The 14935-nt window shown below is 40.2% G+C and overlaps 1 protein-coding gene across 1 annotated transcript in view; it reads left to right on the plus strand.

Annotated features, from left to right (window-relative positions):
- Nucleotides 1-14935, plus strand: part of PLB1 (phospholipase B1) — a gene marked incomplete at both ends in the record, with an annotated part of 94886 nt that overhangs the window by 31404 nt on the left and 48547 nt on the right. The window contains 8 exons of the mRNA XM_084261093.1: nucleotides 6079-6147; nucleotides 6958-7038; nucleotides 8526-8592; nucleotides 9320-9378; nucleotides 10457-10530; nucleotides 11583-11626; nucleotides 12380-12488; nucleotides 13454-13505. Coding sequence (XP_084117219.1) covers nucleotides 6079-6147; nucleotides 6958-7038; nucleotides 8526-8592; nucleotides 9320-9378; nucleotides 10457-10530; nucleotides 11583-11626; nucleotides 12380-12488; nucleotides 13454-13505 — 555 coding nt within the window. The remainder of the gene's footprint in view (nucleotides 1-6078; nucleotides 6148-6957; nucleotides 7039-8525; nucleotides 8593-9319; nucleotides 9379-10456; nucleotides 10531-11582; nucleotides 11627-12379; nucleotides 12489-13453; nucleotides 13506-14935) is intronic.

Consider the following 14935-nt stretch of genomic DNA (forward strand, 5'->3'; position numbering starts at 1 on the left):
ACATGGTGCCACATGGGAGGGGGAGTTAGTGTGTCTGAAAGAAACATGGAATTCCTGACCCAACCAAGCTTGAACGTGGTGACCAGTTCTGTAGGAGGCTGTTTCCTTCTGCAGGCTTGAGCTGTCAACACACAACATTTGGGTGGATGCATGTACAGATGGAGGGGTTTGTGTTTTAAAATTAATGATGGGAGCAAGTAATGAAATGGGAGCTACTTTTCAATGTGAATGAGACAAAAGAGCAGGCATGTGGCTTTGGACACACCAGGGCAAAGTAGCGTGTTACTGCTTAGTGCGTATACATAATATGCATATTGATTCCATACAGATATGATGTGATATTAGTGGTTTTGTATAAGGCATTGATTTTACTGTTCCTTCTGACTTGGAAACTTTCATAATTTTCTGCTTTACCTTCTTACAACACAATCTTTTTTTTTTTTTTTAAATAAAAAAGAACCTGCCACCTAAGTTAGATTACAGGTCAAATATTTACTTTTTTGGTCTGTTTTGTACTTCACAATTTAATAAGTTTTTCACTTGAAAGCACCTACTATTCTGGTGTCTGTTCAGATCATCCTAAACATGAACTGAAAAAAAGTCTATACTGCAACCACCTTTCAGTAAACCACATTTAAAAATAAACCCAGGCAGACAGGCATGTTCTTGTTTCCCTTCGTGCTAATTCTGGCAGTGGTACTCCTGTTGTAGGCCTGATCATTTAAAGATGAAGGATTTGCAGGAAGAAGCTTTTATTCAAACAGATGATACAGCTAGAGAAATCCTACGGTCACTTTAATAAAAGATGTTATCTTTTATTTAAAGTTAGTAGAATTATACTTAGTAGGAGCCAGAGTTAAAAATTGATCAGCTGTTGAAGCTCTAACCTTGGAACAACCATGCTGCATGGAGTTATCTCCTTTGCCGTTATCTGTGACATTCCTCATGTTGATGTCAAAGTTCCTACCTCAGTTCTTCTACTGTAAAGTAGATGCCACGATAAGATGCACGTTGGCTTCTTTATCGTTCTTTCGCCTCAGTCTGTTTAAGCACTTAATTTGGCTACTCGAATGAGCAAAGCAAACACTGAAAGCCAGATTCCTGAAGTGTAAATTAAACATTCTATTTCTGGCAGTTCTCTGTAAAGAAATCGGGTTACTTTAACTGCCCATGTCTTGGTGTCCCCGTCAGTGTTGGAGATGTTTACCTAGATTACACAATTACCATCACCTAAACGTGTTCTGTGAGACACTATAAAGTGGTGGCATATTCTCCTCACATAAAACCCATTATAAATATTTGTCTTGGTTTCAGCTGGGGTAGAGTAGATTTTTTTTTTCCCTAGCAGTTGTAGTGCTGGGTTTTGGATTTTGGATGAGAATAATGTTGATAACACACTAAAGGTTTGGTTGTTGCTAGGCAGTGCTTACTGTTTTCCAGCTTCTCATACTGTGCTGCCAGTGAGGAGGCTGGGGGTGCACCAGAAGCTTGGAGGGTACATAGATAGGACAGCTGATCGAAACCGGCCAAAGGGATATCCCATACCATGTGATGTCATTCTCTGTGTATAACTCAGGAAAAGCTGTCTGGGGGCTGGATAACATCTAGGAGCTAGCTGGGAATCAGTGGTCTGTGGGTGGTGTGCAATTGTACTGTGCATCACTGGTTTTGTATATTCTTTTATCAGTGTTGTTATTTTAATTATTCTCTTCCTGTCCTATTAAACTGCCTTTATCTCAACCCATGAGTTTCACCTTTTTTTTTCTGATTCTCTCCTCAGTCCCACTGTGTGGGGTGACAATTGAGCAAACCGTGTGGCTGCCTGCCAGGTTAAACCACGAGAATCTTCAAGCTGGTTGGGAGCAAGCCATGCAAAGTATGGACAACTAATTTGCTGTGAAAAGTAGCCCTTTACATCTGCTTAGCATGGCTTTTCCATCGGCAAGTTTTTGAAATGAAATGCTGAATATGTTTTCAGCTAGTGCAGAAAATGAATGCTTCTGACTGGAGAGGCACCATAGTGCCACCAGCTTGCAAGCCCATTTCATGCCTTTCTGGCAGGCGTTGCTTGGGGCCAGATGAACCAAATTTGTCAGATTTGGAGACCCATCTAACTGTGGCAATAGATCAGCCTGAACTAATATGTTTTCTAGGGCTTATCAGTGGGAAACTGACCTCCAGCTTTGAGTAATGTCCTTCCCTCCCATCACATTCTGCAATTAGCAAAGTTCATGTGCTTCTAATGGGCTTTACTTTAATTTTTTTCCCAAGCCTAGGCTACATCTAGTCTTTTTTCCCTCCTATGGCCTCTTACCATCTAGCTTTTTAGATTTTAATTTAAGCAGAATCTATATTGAATATTCTTTTCAAGGAGTTGGGATAGTATCATCCCCAGTCTGAAACAGGTATATTGCCTCCTCTAAATCTAGGCTCTGTAGAAGGGGAGAGGGCCAGGATTTTTCTTCTGAAGTTTAACTCATGCAGATATACTCAGTCAACTCAGCCCTGACTTCTGTTTCCTGTCTGCTGAAATTCTTACACTCAGCTTGAATCAAATTCCTTCTGTCCCTTCAGGTGAGATTTTATTTGCAGCATCTGCCAGCAGCAGAGTCATCCTCATTCCTTCCACTGTTTTTTTATTTTCACCCTAACCCTTTTCTTCAGAAACTTTATCTGGCTTCCTGGGCTCTGTCCTTAAGCATCTTGTTCTTTGATGTGTTACTCTGTCCTTGTCACTTTAACTTCCAGGAGCATTTTGTGGACATGGCAGATGTAAAAAACTATAAGCAAAACGGAGTGGTACTTTTATGGATCGCTGCATTAGGACCAGTTACAGGCCCTCAGGCAGTGAGCACGCTGGGGAGCCACTTGAACCAGAGAATTGTCATAAAGGAGACCAATACCAGCTCTGCTTTGTTTCAGTGTTTTACCTCACTGTGAGGTAAAACACTGGAGAGGGGACAGCCTAGGAGGAAGAGCAAAATGTGGCAAAGCTACACCTTCTACTGGTTTGAAGGGAGACTATGGGAATGGTAGTACTCCTTTCACAAGTCCTTTCCCCCTCTGTTTTCCTGTCCCCTGTGTCATTTAATGGATTTTTCTTAGTATATCTGGTCATTATCAGAAAGGCACCTCTCTAGGTAGGTTCTTTGTCTGTCTGTGATGATATTCTGCCATGATGTAGAAGGAGATGATAAGAAAGATGTTTGCTGCGTAAGAAGCGCTGGCAAGCGTCCTAGCCTGGCAAAGGTCACTCTGGTTCTGCTGAGAAGGCCAGCTAATGGTTTATGCTGACTGTTTAAAACCAAAGCAAACCGACTCATAATGCAGTATTGAGAACTGATAGGAAATCAAGATCGTGACTTGTCAAGCAGCAAACACAGCAGAATGAGGAGGTGCCCAAGAGTGGCGTTCAGAGAGCTTCACCCCTGCTGTTGCCTACCAGGCTGCCCTGACCTTGTTTTGAGCCTTGGTACCAGCCTCTTCCTTGGAATGATTACCTGCTTGCTGGTCAAAGGGCAAAACCTTGAAAGTGTAATGGTAATTGGCAGTGGGACTACACTTCAATCTGGCTGAGGCGCTGAGCTAGTGGTTGCTAAGGACTTGTCCTAGCTGTGGCTGGATATTTTAGCAAAGCATTTCTAGCAATCTAAGAGCAATGCAATTCATATGCTAAGCACATCAGAGAGGTGTCAGCAAAATGAGGTTGGGTAGTTAGGAAAACTTGAGAGAGAGTGGTTGTTTACTTGGACAGCTTTGATGTTTACCATAGAGAGCCTGACTGATTAATTTGCCTATAATTTTACCTCTGGAAATATATTCGAGGGCAAAGCTCCTTTCATGTGTGTAAAGAACTTAGACAAGAAGCTGTAGCTCTTGTGTTTGGCATTCTTTTGTGTAACAGGAAAGACCACAAAAAACACTCTATGCTGTAACCCAGAGGGAAGCTGAGACCAGGCAAGAACCTGAATGAGAGCAGCCTGCAGGAGGCTGCCCAGGCACTTCTTTTGTGATCAGAGATTTACACTGACTTAGAAACTGCAGCAGTACCAGAGCAGACCCACACTCTATCCGGCCTGCATGGCAGATGTGCTAGACATGCCACAACACAGACTTGGTGCCCAATTTCCTGACTGACCTTGCAGCTCAGCTGCATGGGAGCTGTCAATCTTTGCTGGGAGAACAGTGCCTCTGAGCCATCTGGAATGAATTGCCTGCTAGGGAAAGTCATTCTCATCACCCAACTCGCAGCAGCATACAAAACTATAATGCATGTTTGAAATTCATTCCTAGCCAAGAAATACCTCTGTTGTCCCATGTTAGGTGGAGTGATTCTGCCTTGGAAGGATATTTTAAGAATATCATTAAATAGCTACTTTATTTTGTCCTAGGAGAATGGGAAAGTACCAGCTCTAGATGTATCTTTATGTTTTTATTTTTTTTCCCCCTGCGCTTCTTTACTTTGCATGTTTCAGGGACATTCCTTTTATTCTTATCTCTCTCACCCCCATACTGTTACTTTAAATGCTTCTTTCAAAGAACACTCAGCTCTGTAAACGTCTTCCCTATATATCTGAATTTTCCAATTATTTTCATTGATAGAATAAAAAAATAGAATATAATATTCCTGCCTGCAATGTATCCGTGACGTCATGCCTGTTACTGCTGTTATTACCAGCCACTTCAATCCCATTTCTTGTGTAGCCTGCTGCTTCTGGCAGCTGGTGTTGCGAGCTGAGCAGACATTCACTGAGGAATCTAAACCAGTGGCCAAATCCTTCGGGTGTGATTGCAATTTAATTAGCACCCAGCAAGGTGCCTGAACAGGTGAAGTGATTGTTTGTGGTATTTACCACTTTGTGCCATCAGTATTGAGTTTAAGATCAATTTGCAATTTCTCATTAATGACAATCCACTCTCCATCACGTGGACAAAAATACAAACCGCATCAAGCCTCTTTTGATGTTGTCTAACATATATGAAAATGCAGACCAGGAAACAGTTCTGGAAGGTGGCATAAATTAGCAAGCTTTTAGTTGCATGGGCTGCAGCCACCAGAGGATCAGTGTGTGACCTCAATGTGTTATATTCCATGTTCCTGACTTTGCTGTGAAATGAATTTACAGCAGAGGGAGTGCATAAGGCTAGCGCTTGTAAGATGAAAAGAGAAAGTTAATGCAACATGAATGTATCACCAAATGGAAGGTATTTAGTTTTCCACTTATGTTAGGGATTTTGTATTTTCTGCTTCTGAAGTAAAGTGATGTGGACTTACCCAAATCTTCAGTGTATAATCTGAGGCAAAGCTGTATTTTCTGAGGAGTTTCAGTAACACTAGCTTTACTTCAAAGTTTGTCTTCTCAGAGTTGCTTTTCCTCCCACACAAAAGCCTGTATGTTTCTTTATACTTTTATATACAGACTGTAAACTACCAAGCCTGCCTTTCTGACTGTTCATGAGCATGGTTTCACAGCCTGGGAGAAGAGAAAAAACGTGGTTGATGAGGCCTGGGAGGATGGACAGACTGTTGTTAACCGGTAGCAGAGCTGTGGCAACCCACCCTTTGCTTTCTCATACCCAGCCCAGCTGGGAAGTAAAACCGGCTTGCAAATTGTATTAAAGCTTAAACTGCATACCATAAGGGGGAAGAACTAATCGTGAGCGTAGTTTAAGATACACTCTTCTAGAACACATCTGCAGTAACTGTGGTGGAGCTGGTAAATGGCAACTTGTTTGCAAGCAGCTGCATACTGTGGTATGAGATTGGTGCCTTCTGGGAAAAACGCTTCCAGGGTTGGCATTCCTGAGAGCAGAGTTAATGTATAGATGGTTGTTTTAAAGATGTGGGATCACGGTCAGATCATGTGAGAAGCCTTGTTTTCAGTTCCTTGATTTTGTAGGTATATATACATGTAGCATGCAATACACAGATAAATATCATAAGCAAAACAGTTTTTAAATACACATATATGGACTTGATAGAAAACTCCAGGCACTGAAGCTTTTGAGCTGTTGCTGCTGTCCCTTCCCTTCCCCCACACAGCATGTATACAAGTCCTCTGTTCTCTCCCTTTCTAGTTGGAGCCAGTTGGACAGAAACAGCCTTACGATGTCAAAGAAGTGCTTCAGGTCCGGTGTCCATCTCAGGTAAAATGTTTTTCTAACTACTGTGAGATATTATTTACTCTTTACAGACTTTCCAAGTTTTCAAACACTTTTGTTGTCATCTGGAGTTCTTGGAAATGTGCACTTGCCCAAGATAGTGAACTGCTAAAACTTTAGTGTACTTAAAGTTCATTGACACAGACTATTTAATAGAGACCAAACTCTGAAAACAAGAACTTTTGAGAAAATTTAATTAAATCATCTTACTGTGTTGGAATCTTTTAATTCAAAATATGTAGCTAGCTAACCTGAATTTATTAATTATGGATATCAGGGATGCATTATCAGTATTAAAATCTGTGTCAACAATAAATTTAAATCCATGTATTCTATATAATTTAGCTTTTCCACAATTTTGCTCTGCTGTCAGGTTTAACTATTTTAGTCCCTGGAGCTGTCAATAGCTTAGTAGTACCTTCAGGGCCCGACTCTCTTGGGTTCAAAGAACAGGTTCATGAATGTTTTTGCATTTCAGTTCTGTCTTCTGTAATTTGATAGTGATAACATATTACTGGCATCCCAAAGCTTAGCTGAACAGCGATTAAAGCATCAAAAGAAATTGAATTATGTGTTTTGTTTGATCTTAGGTTTAAGGCAAGAGATGGTGCTGTGCCTAGAGCATATTAGGGCTTATTTTTCAGGTCTAACCTGGTTTACTTCATTAGCGCAATGTTAATTCAAAAATTAATACTGTAAATATTTTCTTCTCTTGGAAACTCTAGCCAGAAGACTTTAACGTTCTCTGACTGTGTTTCCACTAGCACTGGTAAACATACTCTCTTCACTCTGCAGGGAAATCCGTATTTGTTCACATATAGAAACAGTAAATACTCACCTTCCCTGGAGATGTCAAACACTGAGGAAGCATCTCAGGTATAGTAGGACTCTTTGCATTGTATGGACTGAGTGTATTCCAGGGAGTGGGGCAGGTGGGTGAGAATGTGCTGTAGCCTAATTAAAAAATGCTACCCAGGAAAACTGAACACAAAGCTTCAGCTCTTTATTTCCATGCTTGACTGCACAGTCCGATGCATTTTCTCCTCAGTGGATTTTAAGGCTATGATTTGTAGGTAGCTGTGTTCAGCCAGCCTAAAGTAAGCTTTGCCTTCACTGTTAATAACCTTTTGTAAATACTTGGATAACAATGTTAATTTCCCTGGGATGATAAGGTAGTGAAAATGGGGCCATTTAGTCCTACTGTGGAGGAAACTAGGTCAGACCAGCATGACACCACTGTGTGGGGCTGATTTTTTTTTTTTTTGGTTGTTGTTAATCTCATTTGCCCCATAGTAAAACTGAAGAACAGTGGATTTCTCATTTTTCTTTCTTTGTGAGATAGTTTCAGGTTAGAAGTGCAAAGGTATACAGCTGTGTGGGGTGTTTTTTTGAGTGATGGTACTCTGATTCTGAGCAAAACGTGGTGATTTGAAGCAGTTACAGAGGGAGGTGATAATGTTTATTTTCATGTCCCAGAACAACAGTGTCTAGACCACATCTGTATTCAAAACACCCTGTATGTCATTGGAATAATAATACGTATTTCTCTCATTTTAATATCATGACACCTGTTTTGTTAGTTACTCAGGGTGTATAGACCTCTGCACAGGGCAATGGTACCTACTACTCTGATGCTGATAGTAGCTATGGTGTAAGAGGCAAGAAGCAATGCTGTGTAATGTTTACAGGGTTGGGGTTTTTTTTTTGTTTTCCTTTTAAACAAAAACCCAAAATGGAGCAATGGGACAAGATACACAGGTGTATTTTCTTTAGGCAAGTTAGCCTACTTGAAGAGTTCACTAGAGAGATTTGGAGCAAACATGTCCTGGAGTCTCATGCGATGGTTTGCTCTGCTGTACTGACAGTCAGCCTTTGCTAACTGCAGAACTTGCAGGTGTTTCTGTGAGTAGGCTGCCAGCCAAAAGTTCCAGCAGAGCAAATCCCTGGCTGCACACAGGGAAGGCAGGCTTGTGGCTCATTGGCAAAGGTACAGTTTCATGCTGGGGTATTCCAGGGATATTTGAGCAGTTTCTCACAAAAAGGTGTGAGCTCACCTAGCTCGTAATATGGCACACAAGATGTTGCATAGCTGAACACACCATGGCACAGAGTCCAAAATAACTGGTCCCACTGGTAGGCAAGAGGTGTGCTGCACTGATACAGCTGTGTGACTTTGGAGCAGGCTGAGCTTGTGATGCCTTCAAAAGGCAGTTGTAGGCACAGCCTGAGGACAGGCTGAGCTGGGTAGATGCACACAAAGAACGTGGGAAATTCATTAATCTGATGCTCTGAGACATAAATGGTTTATCACAAGCAGAGTACAGCGAGTCTGATGTGAAGTCTTGCTCTGTCTATTTTTGTAGGAGAGGAGTTATGGAACAAATATTCCGTGTGTTGACCAGGGTCCCTCTGATACAGTTCCTGTTTCAGGTATGGTCTTATGCAGTTTTACTGTACACCTACTCCATTTGTTGATGGAAGGGCAACAGGAACTGGGTTTAGCTAGGAAAGGTATACTTTTATTTGAAGCAGCGGGCTGTATTTTCTGTGCTTTTAAGATCCTTTTTGGAACAACCTAAATAGTTGGATACCAACATGCAAGTTCTTCAAGGATGGTGGAAGGTTATGCAACTGTACCTTTTGTGCAGAAACAAAAAAGTGACAATGGAAAAGACAGGATGTAGTTGGGTACTTCAGCTGCACGGGTGGTAAAATTGCATATCTATAGACCAGGGGCTCTTGTCAAAGCAGTCTGTGGTGCAAAGACCCATATGAAATTCTGGCCTCAGCTGGGTTTTGTCTTCCCTTGGAAGCCACAACGGTCCCAAAATTTCCACCCTGTGCTGGCACCAGAGCTATGCCTGCTTTTCAGCCATTTCCATTGCTTAGTCAAATTCTTTTTTAACCAGAGATGCAAGACTGAAACCTTACTGCTTGTTGCTGTATCTTATGCCCAGCTATGGTACCAAGAATCATTTGTGCTTTGATGCCTGTCAGTCTCTGTCATTCTGAGCTGTTGCTGTCATGAATATTAAAACACTGGCTTTGCAATGCTTTATGCTTACTCTAAGGAAAATTTCTGGTAACCATCACAGTGTGAAGTTTTCTTTCTTCCTTTCCTCCTTCCCTTACGCCAGATTTATTTTTTATTTATTAGTTCATAATTTGAAGCCGGCAGATATTCGGGTGATTGCTGCCCTAGGAGATTCACTCACAGTAAGTAAAAATCACTGGATAATCATCGTTACAGCAAGTAATGAAAAAGCATTTCTGGATTTTTAACCTGAGAAATAGAATGGGTGCAGTTACGCCCCATGGAACTGGGCACACTCCTCACATAGTCCTTTCCATGTTCCCCCTTGACTGACTGGCAATCAGACCGTGAGTCTAATCTGAGTGCACAGTTCCCATTTAAAGTCCACGAGGGCGCCACACAAGGAAGAACAGCAAAATCTGATTGCACAGCAGCAAAACCAGCCTGCTAGGGTGGACTTGCAACGATTGCTTTCCTTCATGGATTCTAGGCAGCTCCCAAGGTATTGGTCTTCAAAGCTATTAGCAAGCAGGATAAATAAAAAGGACAAATTCTGCAGCTAACTGTATGTGTGTGCATATATATGATTTATATGGTATGAGATAGGTATATATGTGGTAATACCAAAGCATAAAAAGCCATGTCCTTTTATACTAACTACATATTTGAGTAAAGTTGCAACAGATCACCAGGTGTGTTGAGTGTAACTTACCTTGAGAATTTTTTTAATGCTCTTCCTGCAGCTGCATAAACTTGTTACCCCTAGACTGGCTGTGATTCTCCAATCAGTGATGACTGCTTCACTGCTCATATCATAATTCATGTTTCTTATGTGTTCTGTGCTAATTACCACATTAAATCCTTGTAGCCTGCTTTCTTGGGGAAACTGGGGGAGGGAACACATAAAATCACTGTACCACTTGTTAATGTGAGGAACATTGTAATTAATTATTCAGGACCATTGCTATCTTATTTATTCTGTATGTAAGTTTAGTATTACATGAATATTTTGAACATTCTCAACCAATTTTTTCCCCACTTGATCTAATCAAGAAGTTGATAGAAGAGGGTAATTCTCTGGAGTAGAGTTAAAATACCCTCAGTCCTTGGTCCTCTTGAGAACAAGGATCCGTTTTATTTTGGGAAGATGATGTAGATCGCTTCATTAACATCCTCTTTAATTATTTCCATTAGGATCTGTCAGGGAACTAGTCACTGTAGCACTTATTTTCTGAAGGTGAACTCCTCTTCTGCTTCCAGGCAGGTAATGGGGCAGGATCCAAACCCCATGATGTTCTGGATGTCCTTACTCAATACCGAGGTATTTCTTGGAGGTCAGTACCAGTAATTTCCCACCCCATTCCCCACCCCCACCTCCTGCAGTGGGAGGGGACCCATTTTCTTGGGTTTTTTTTGTCTCCTCTGTGGCCCATGTCACCCATTTGTTTCATTAGAATCGGCAACCTATGAAATGTCAGAATGGGATCTCTTTTGCTGTTGCTGTTTCACACATGGTATCTTTCCTTGACCCTTTCCCAGTATTGCTTATATCATGCAACAGTTTATCTGACTCAGTACAGATTTAGACATGTGCAGCATTTTACTAGATAGGGCAAAAAGCCACTCTTGAAACAAGGCAATCATGATCACTTATTATTCTGCAACTGCAATATTTAACAGCAAACCTGTTGGGCTGATTTTCTGTTCATCATTTCTTATCCATCTGAAACACTGCAAATCTGTAAGAGGTTTAAACAGGTACTAAAGCACTTCAGAATATTCCAATTTAAAGGGATGCTATAGAGATGTTGTAAGTTTAACTTTTTATATTTCTATACTTAGTAATATTCAGCTGATGTTTGGAGGGAAAAGTGCATGCTAACGTGCTACAGCATCAAAGAAGGTCAAGAGCATGCAGACATATGGTGAATCTTATCAGTCTAGTATTATTCTTCCATCTGAGTGAAATAGGGGGGGAGGTAGCACACTTACTACTGTGAAATATATGCTTTTAGGACGTGTTTTGGATGCTAAGTATTCGTTAACTAAAAATTGAAATAATTAATATTTTTGTAGGGCAAACAATAGTAAAGATGGCAGCTACTCTTCTCATTTCTTTCAGCTAGGTTTGAGCATATATTAAAACACATGAGAGAACTGAATGGGCAACTGGTGTACAGGGCTTTGAATATAGTTATGATGACTGTGACAGTCTGATTTTGTGATGGCATTGGTATGGGCACAAAGAGCTTGCTTTGACTGAGTACAGCCAGCAGACAGTGTAGTGTGTACATGTGTAGGAACCCCATAAGAGGGAGCTCTCTCACTTAGTCCGTTGCCTTACCAAGTCCATCATATCTTGGAACATTTTTTTTCTGTTTTACAGTATTGGAGGAAATGAAAACATAAGCACAGTCACGACACTAGCAAGTAAGTGCCCTTTTCTGTAAACTTGATAAGTATCTGGAGCTGCTTATTAAAACAGCTGCTGTTATAAAAGACATGAAGAAAGATTTACAGGTCATAGCACGACAGAACCAATCCCTTTTTTATTCAATGTCCAGTGCTGTGTAAAAGTTGCATAACCACCAGGCTGTAATTTGCTGTGTGTGACTTAACTACGTATTTTGTAATTCCTACAAATTTGGGTTTGGTTGTTTCAGAATTCTTCTGTTGGTTGTAGTTCTGTCCAAAAATGTGTTGTGGGTAGATGAATCGATGATCTTAGATCACAGCCTAAAGAAACTACTGTGACTTTATGGGAAAGTTGTTTTAGGCAGGAACAGAATCGTGTTACAAGATCAGATTTTACATGCTTTTTAGAAGTCAGGTCATTTTAGAATCGGGATGTTTCTAAGGCTGGTTTGTAACCTAAGACCTAGTAGGGAATCCTAGGTCTTTGGGGTTAACACATCTTGGGAAATCAGGCTAAAGGATTTGATTGCAATCCATGTGCAGTTAGAGTGTGATGGCATGAGATACCTGAATTTAATTCAGAAATCTTGAAGGCAAGAAAATAGTTGTATGGTGACAAATCTCTACACTTAGTATACCTGAGGGTTATTATTTTTATAGGTATCTCTTAAAGCTTTTTAATGGTCTTTCACTAAGGTCTAATCTTTATAACCTCATGTGTTACTTGCTGAAGTAAGCAATATTTCAGGGTTCTGTCTCTTTCTGCAGACATTCTTCGTGAGTTCAACCCATCCCTGATAGGGTATTCTATTGGCACTGGAAGGGAAACTACAGAAAATGCTGCGTTCAACCAAGCCGTGGCAGGGGATCGGTCAGAGTAAGAGGAAAATGCTTTTAAATAGAAAATAGTTTGGTTTGTGTGTGGGTTTTTTTTTTTTTTTCCCTTTTAAACTCTGTTCTAGGTAAAAAAACCCAAACAAACCCTGGACTTTGGCAAGAATGCAATGAGGCTGACAGGCAATCCCAAATATATGTCTTTATCCCATCACTATCATGAAGGCCAAGAAATGTGGTGGGGCTTTGCAGTGTTTCTAATCTATACCAAATAAATTAGCAGAAAAAGCAATGCTTTCTTCTTTCTCTATCCTTTTCAGCCAAGAAGCACAAAGCACTTCACAATCACTACTCAAAAAGATTCACATCTCTGTTGTGAGGCAGAGAAAAAGCATCCCCATTTTACAGGAGGTATATTCAAACCCTCCTGCCCAGTAGGATCAGAAGTTTGTGTAGACAAACTAAGAGAAAATTGTGAATTGCTGGTGGTTGGTCTGTGGCAGACCTGGGAATTACCTAGAAAGCACTATACTCAGTCTTCAAAGAAATTCATATAATCTCTTGTTCTCTTGGGGACAGTTCTTATGAGACAGGCCTTAGTGGCTTGAGGCCATGTAATAACATTGATACATGCATGGATGTTTCAGTGATATGTGTATCAATAGAATGTGTCTGTTGGGAAGGAGCAAAGTGCATTTGTTTTGTGATAGCACAGTGTATTTTCTATATAACTACATAGTTTTTAAAAGCATAACTATGCAGCATTTGCAAAGTGCTCTAATTCCTGTTGGATGCTATTTTTTCACTTTTTCTCTCCCATCACTGTCCCAAAATACAGCCTTTTTTAGATAACATAACTCTCATACATGAAAACTAGACTTCCTGGGGTTTTTTTGCCATTATGTAAGGGATGTCCATTTATCAGCTTTCCTCTTAGCCTCGTTGCCTATACAGGATTGCTTTCTTTATTAATTTACTTTTATGAGTTTATTTTTCTTTTATTTTTAGGGATGTTCCTGCACAGGTTAGACGTCTGGTGGACCGAATGAAGAATGATACTGTGAGTCTGATATGTTGTTAATATCTTTAGAAAGATGAAGTTGTGTGGCATCATTAGCTTCTAACAGAAGAACAGCAGATACCAAACATTAAAACTCTGGGTACAGCAGTGTACAGTGTAATATTCCCTAGGGCCGAGCGTGAGTCAGTAAAAAATAATCTGTAGCTTTGTCTTAAATGAATTTGTACCAGCATGTGATAGTTACTATCTAACCCAGGTAGTTGTAACTTTATAAATTTTACTACAAGTGGCTGGTAAATTCAGTGGCATTGCTTCCCCTTCCCACCTACATCAGCCTGTGAGATCACAGAACTTTTCCTGCACTAGGATTTTGTTGTGGTACTATGAATTATCTTGTAAGCACATGATGTTGCCAGCAGTAATGATACGTGCTAGGACATTGAGGGCAAGATTTTCAAGTGGCAAATCATGTGGAGTGAACGTGTAAAGTAAGTGAAGAAAGGACTTTTATTTAAAAACAATCCAGTACCTTCATTTGTGTAGTCACCAGCCAATTTTTGACACATACATTTGTTTTTAGGAATTGATTAACGGTCTGTAAAACACATATTAGGCTGAGGGGGTTGCTTGCCTGTTTTTCACCTGAACTACTACTTTGAATGTTTACTATTTGTGATTTGACAAATGTGCAATGCAATCAGTGACTTAAGTGATACAATATTATTTGGCTTTCTAATTGTGCATTTGAAAAATGGACAAAAAGCCTTCAAGACAATGTGCATGCATGTGGAGTATAAATGCTCTGGTGACTGTTTATATTGGCAAAAATATTTGCAGTACCTTCCTTTTCAGTTCACTTTCTTCTGAACAAGACTTCAGCATGATGGCTGTATCTGAAATGAGATTAAAAAGGATAGCAGCTAACAATGAAGCAGTTGGATAGTTTTTATTTAAACCATTCAAGGCTTCTCTCATATTTAGTGGCTTCTAAACATCACACAACAGAAAGGAATGCCAATACCTTTTATTTATTGGACAACCTTTTGTTTTAATTTAACTTTCTAAGTAGAAAGAACATTCATATACATCATAGATGTCACATATCTCTGATTTAAGTGCTCATTTTTTTCACCCTCTTTTTAAAGCACCTTTTTAGTGCAGGAGGAAAAATTCCCCCTCTTAATTTGGATAAGTATGTTTTGATACCAAAATACTGAACAGTGTGTTTACCACCTGGGAAATGTTACCTTCTGCCTTTGAAGACAGATGTTTTTAAACCTTTTGAGGCTGTAATACTATGGCTGCTTTTCTTGGTGATATCTTACATGGAAATTAAAGTGTTAAGATATTCAATACAAAATCAGCTACACCCTACAAGGCATATCTGAACATTTCCTCAAAGCTAAGAAGGTGGGAACGTAATTACCTTGCATTAGCTAACCCTTTGCAAAGTCCTTCCAGAGGAAAAA

This window comes from Gallinula chloropus (assembly GCF_964237585.1).
Source record: "Gallinula chloropus genome assembly, chromosome: 3".
NCBI lineage: Eukaryota > Metazoa > Chordata > Aves > Gruiformes > Rallidae > Gallinula > Gallinula chloropus.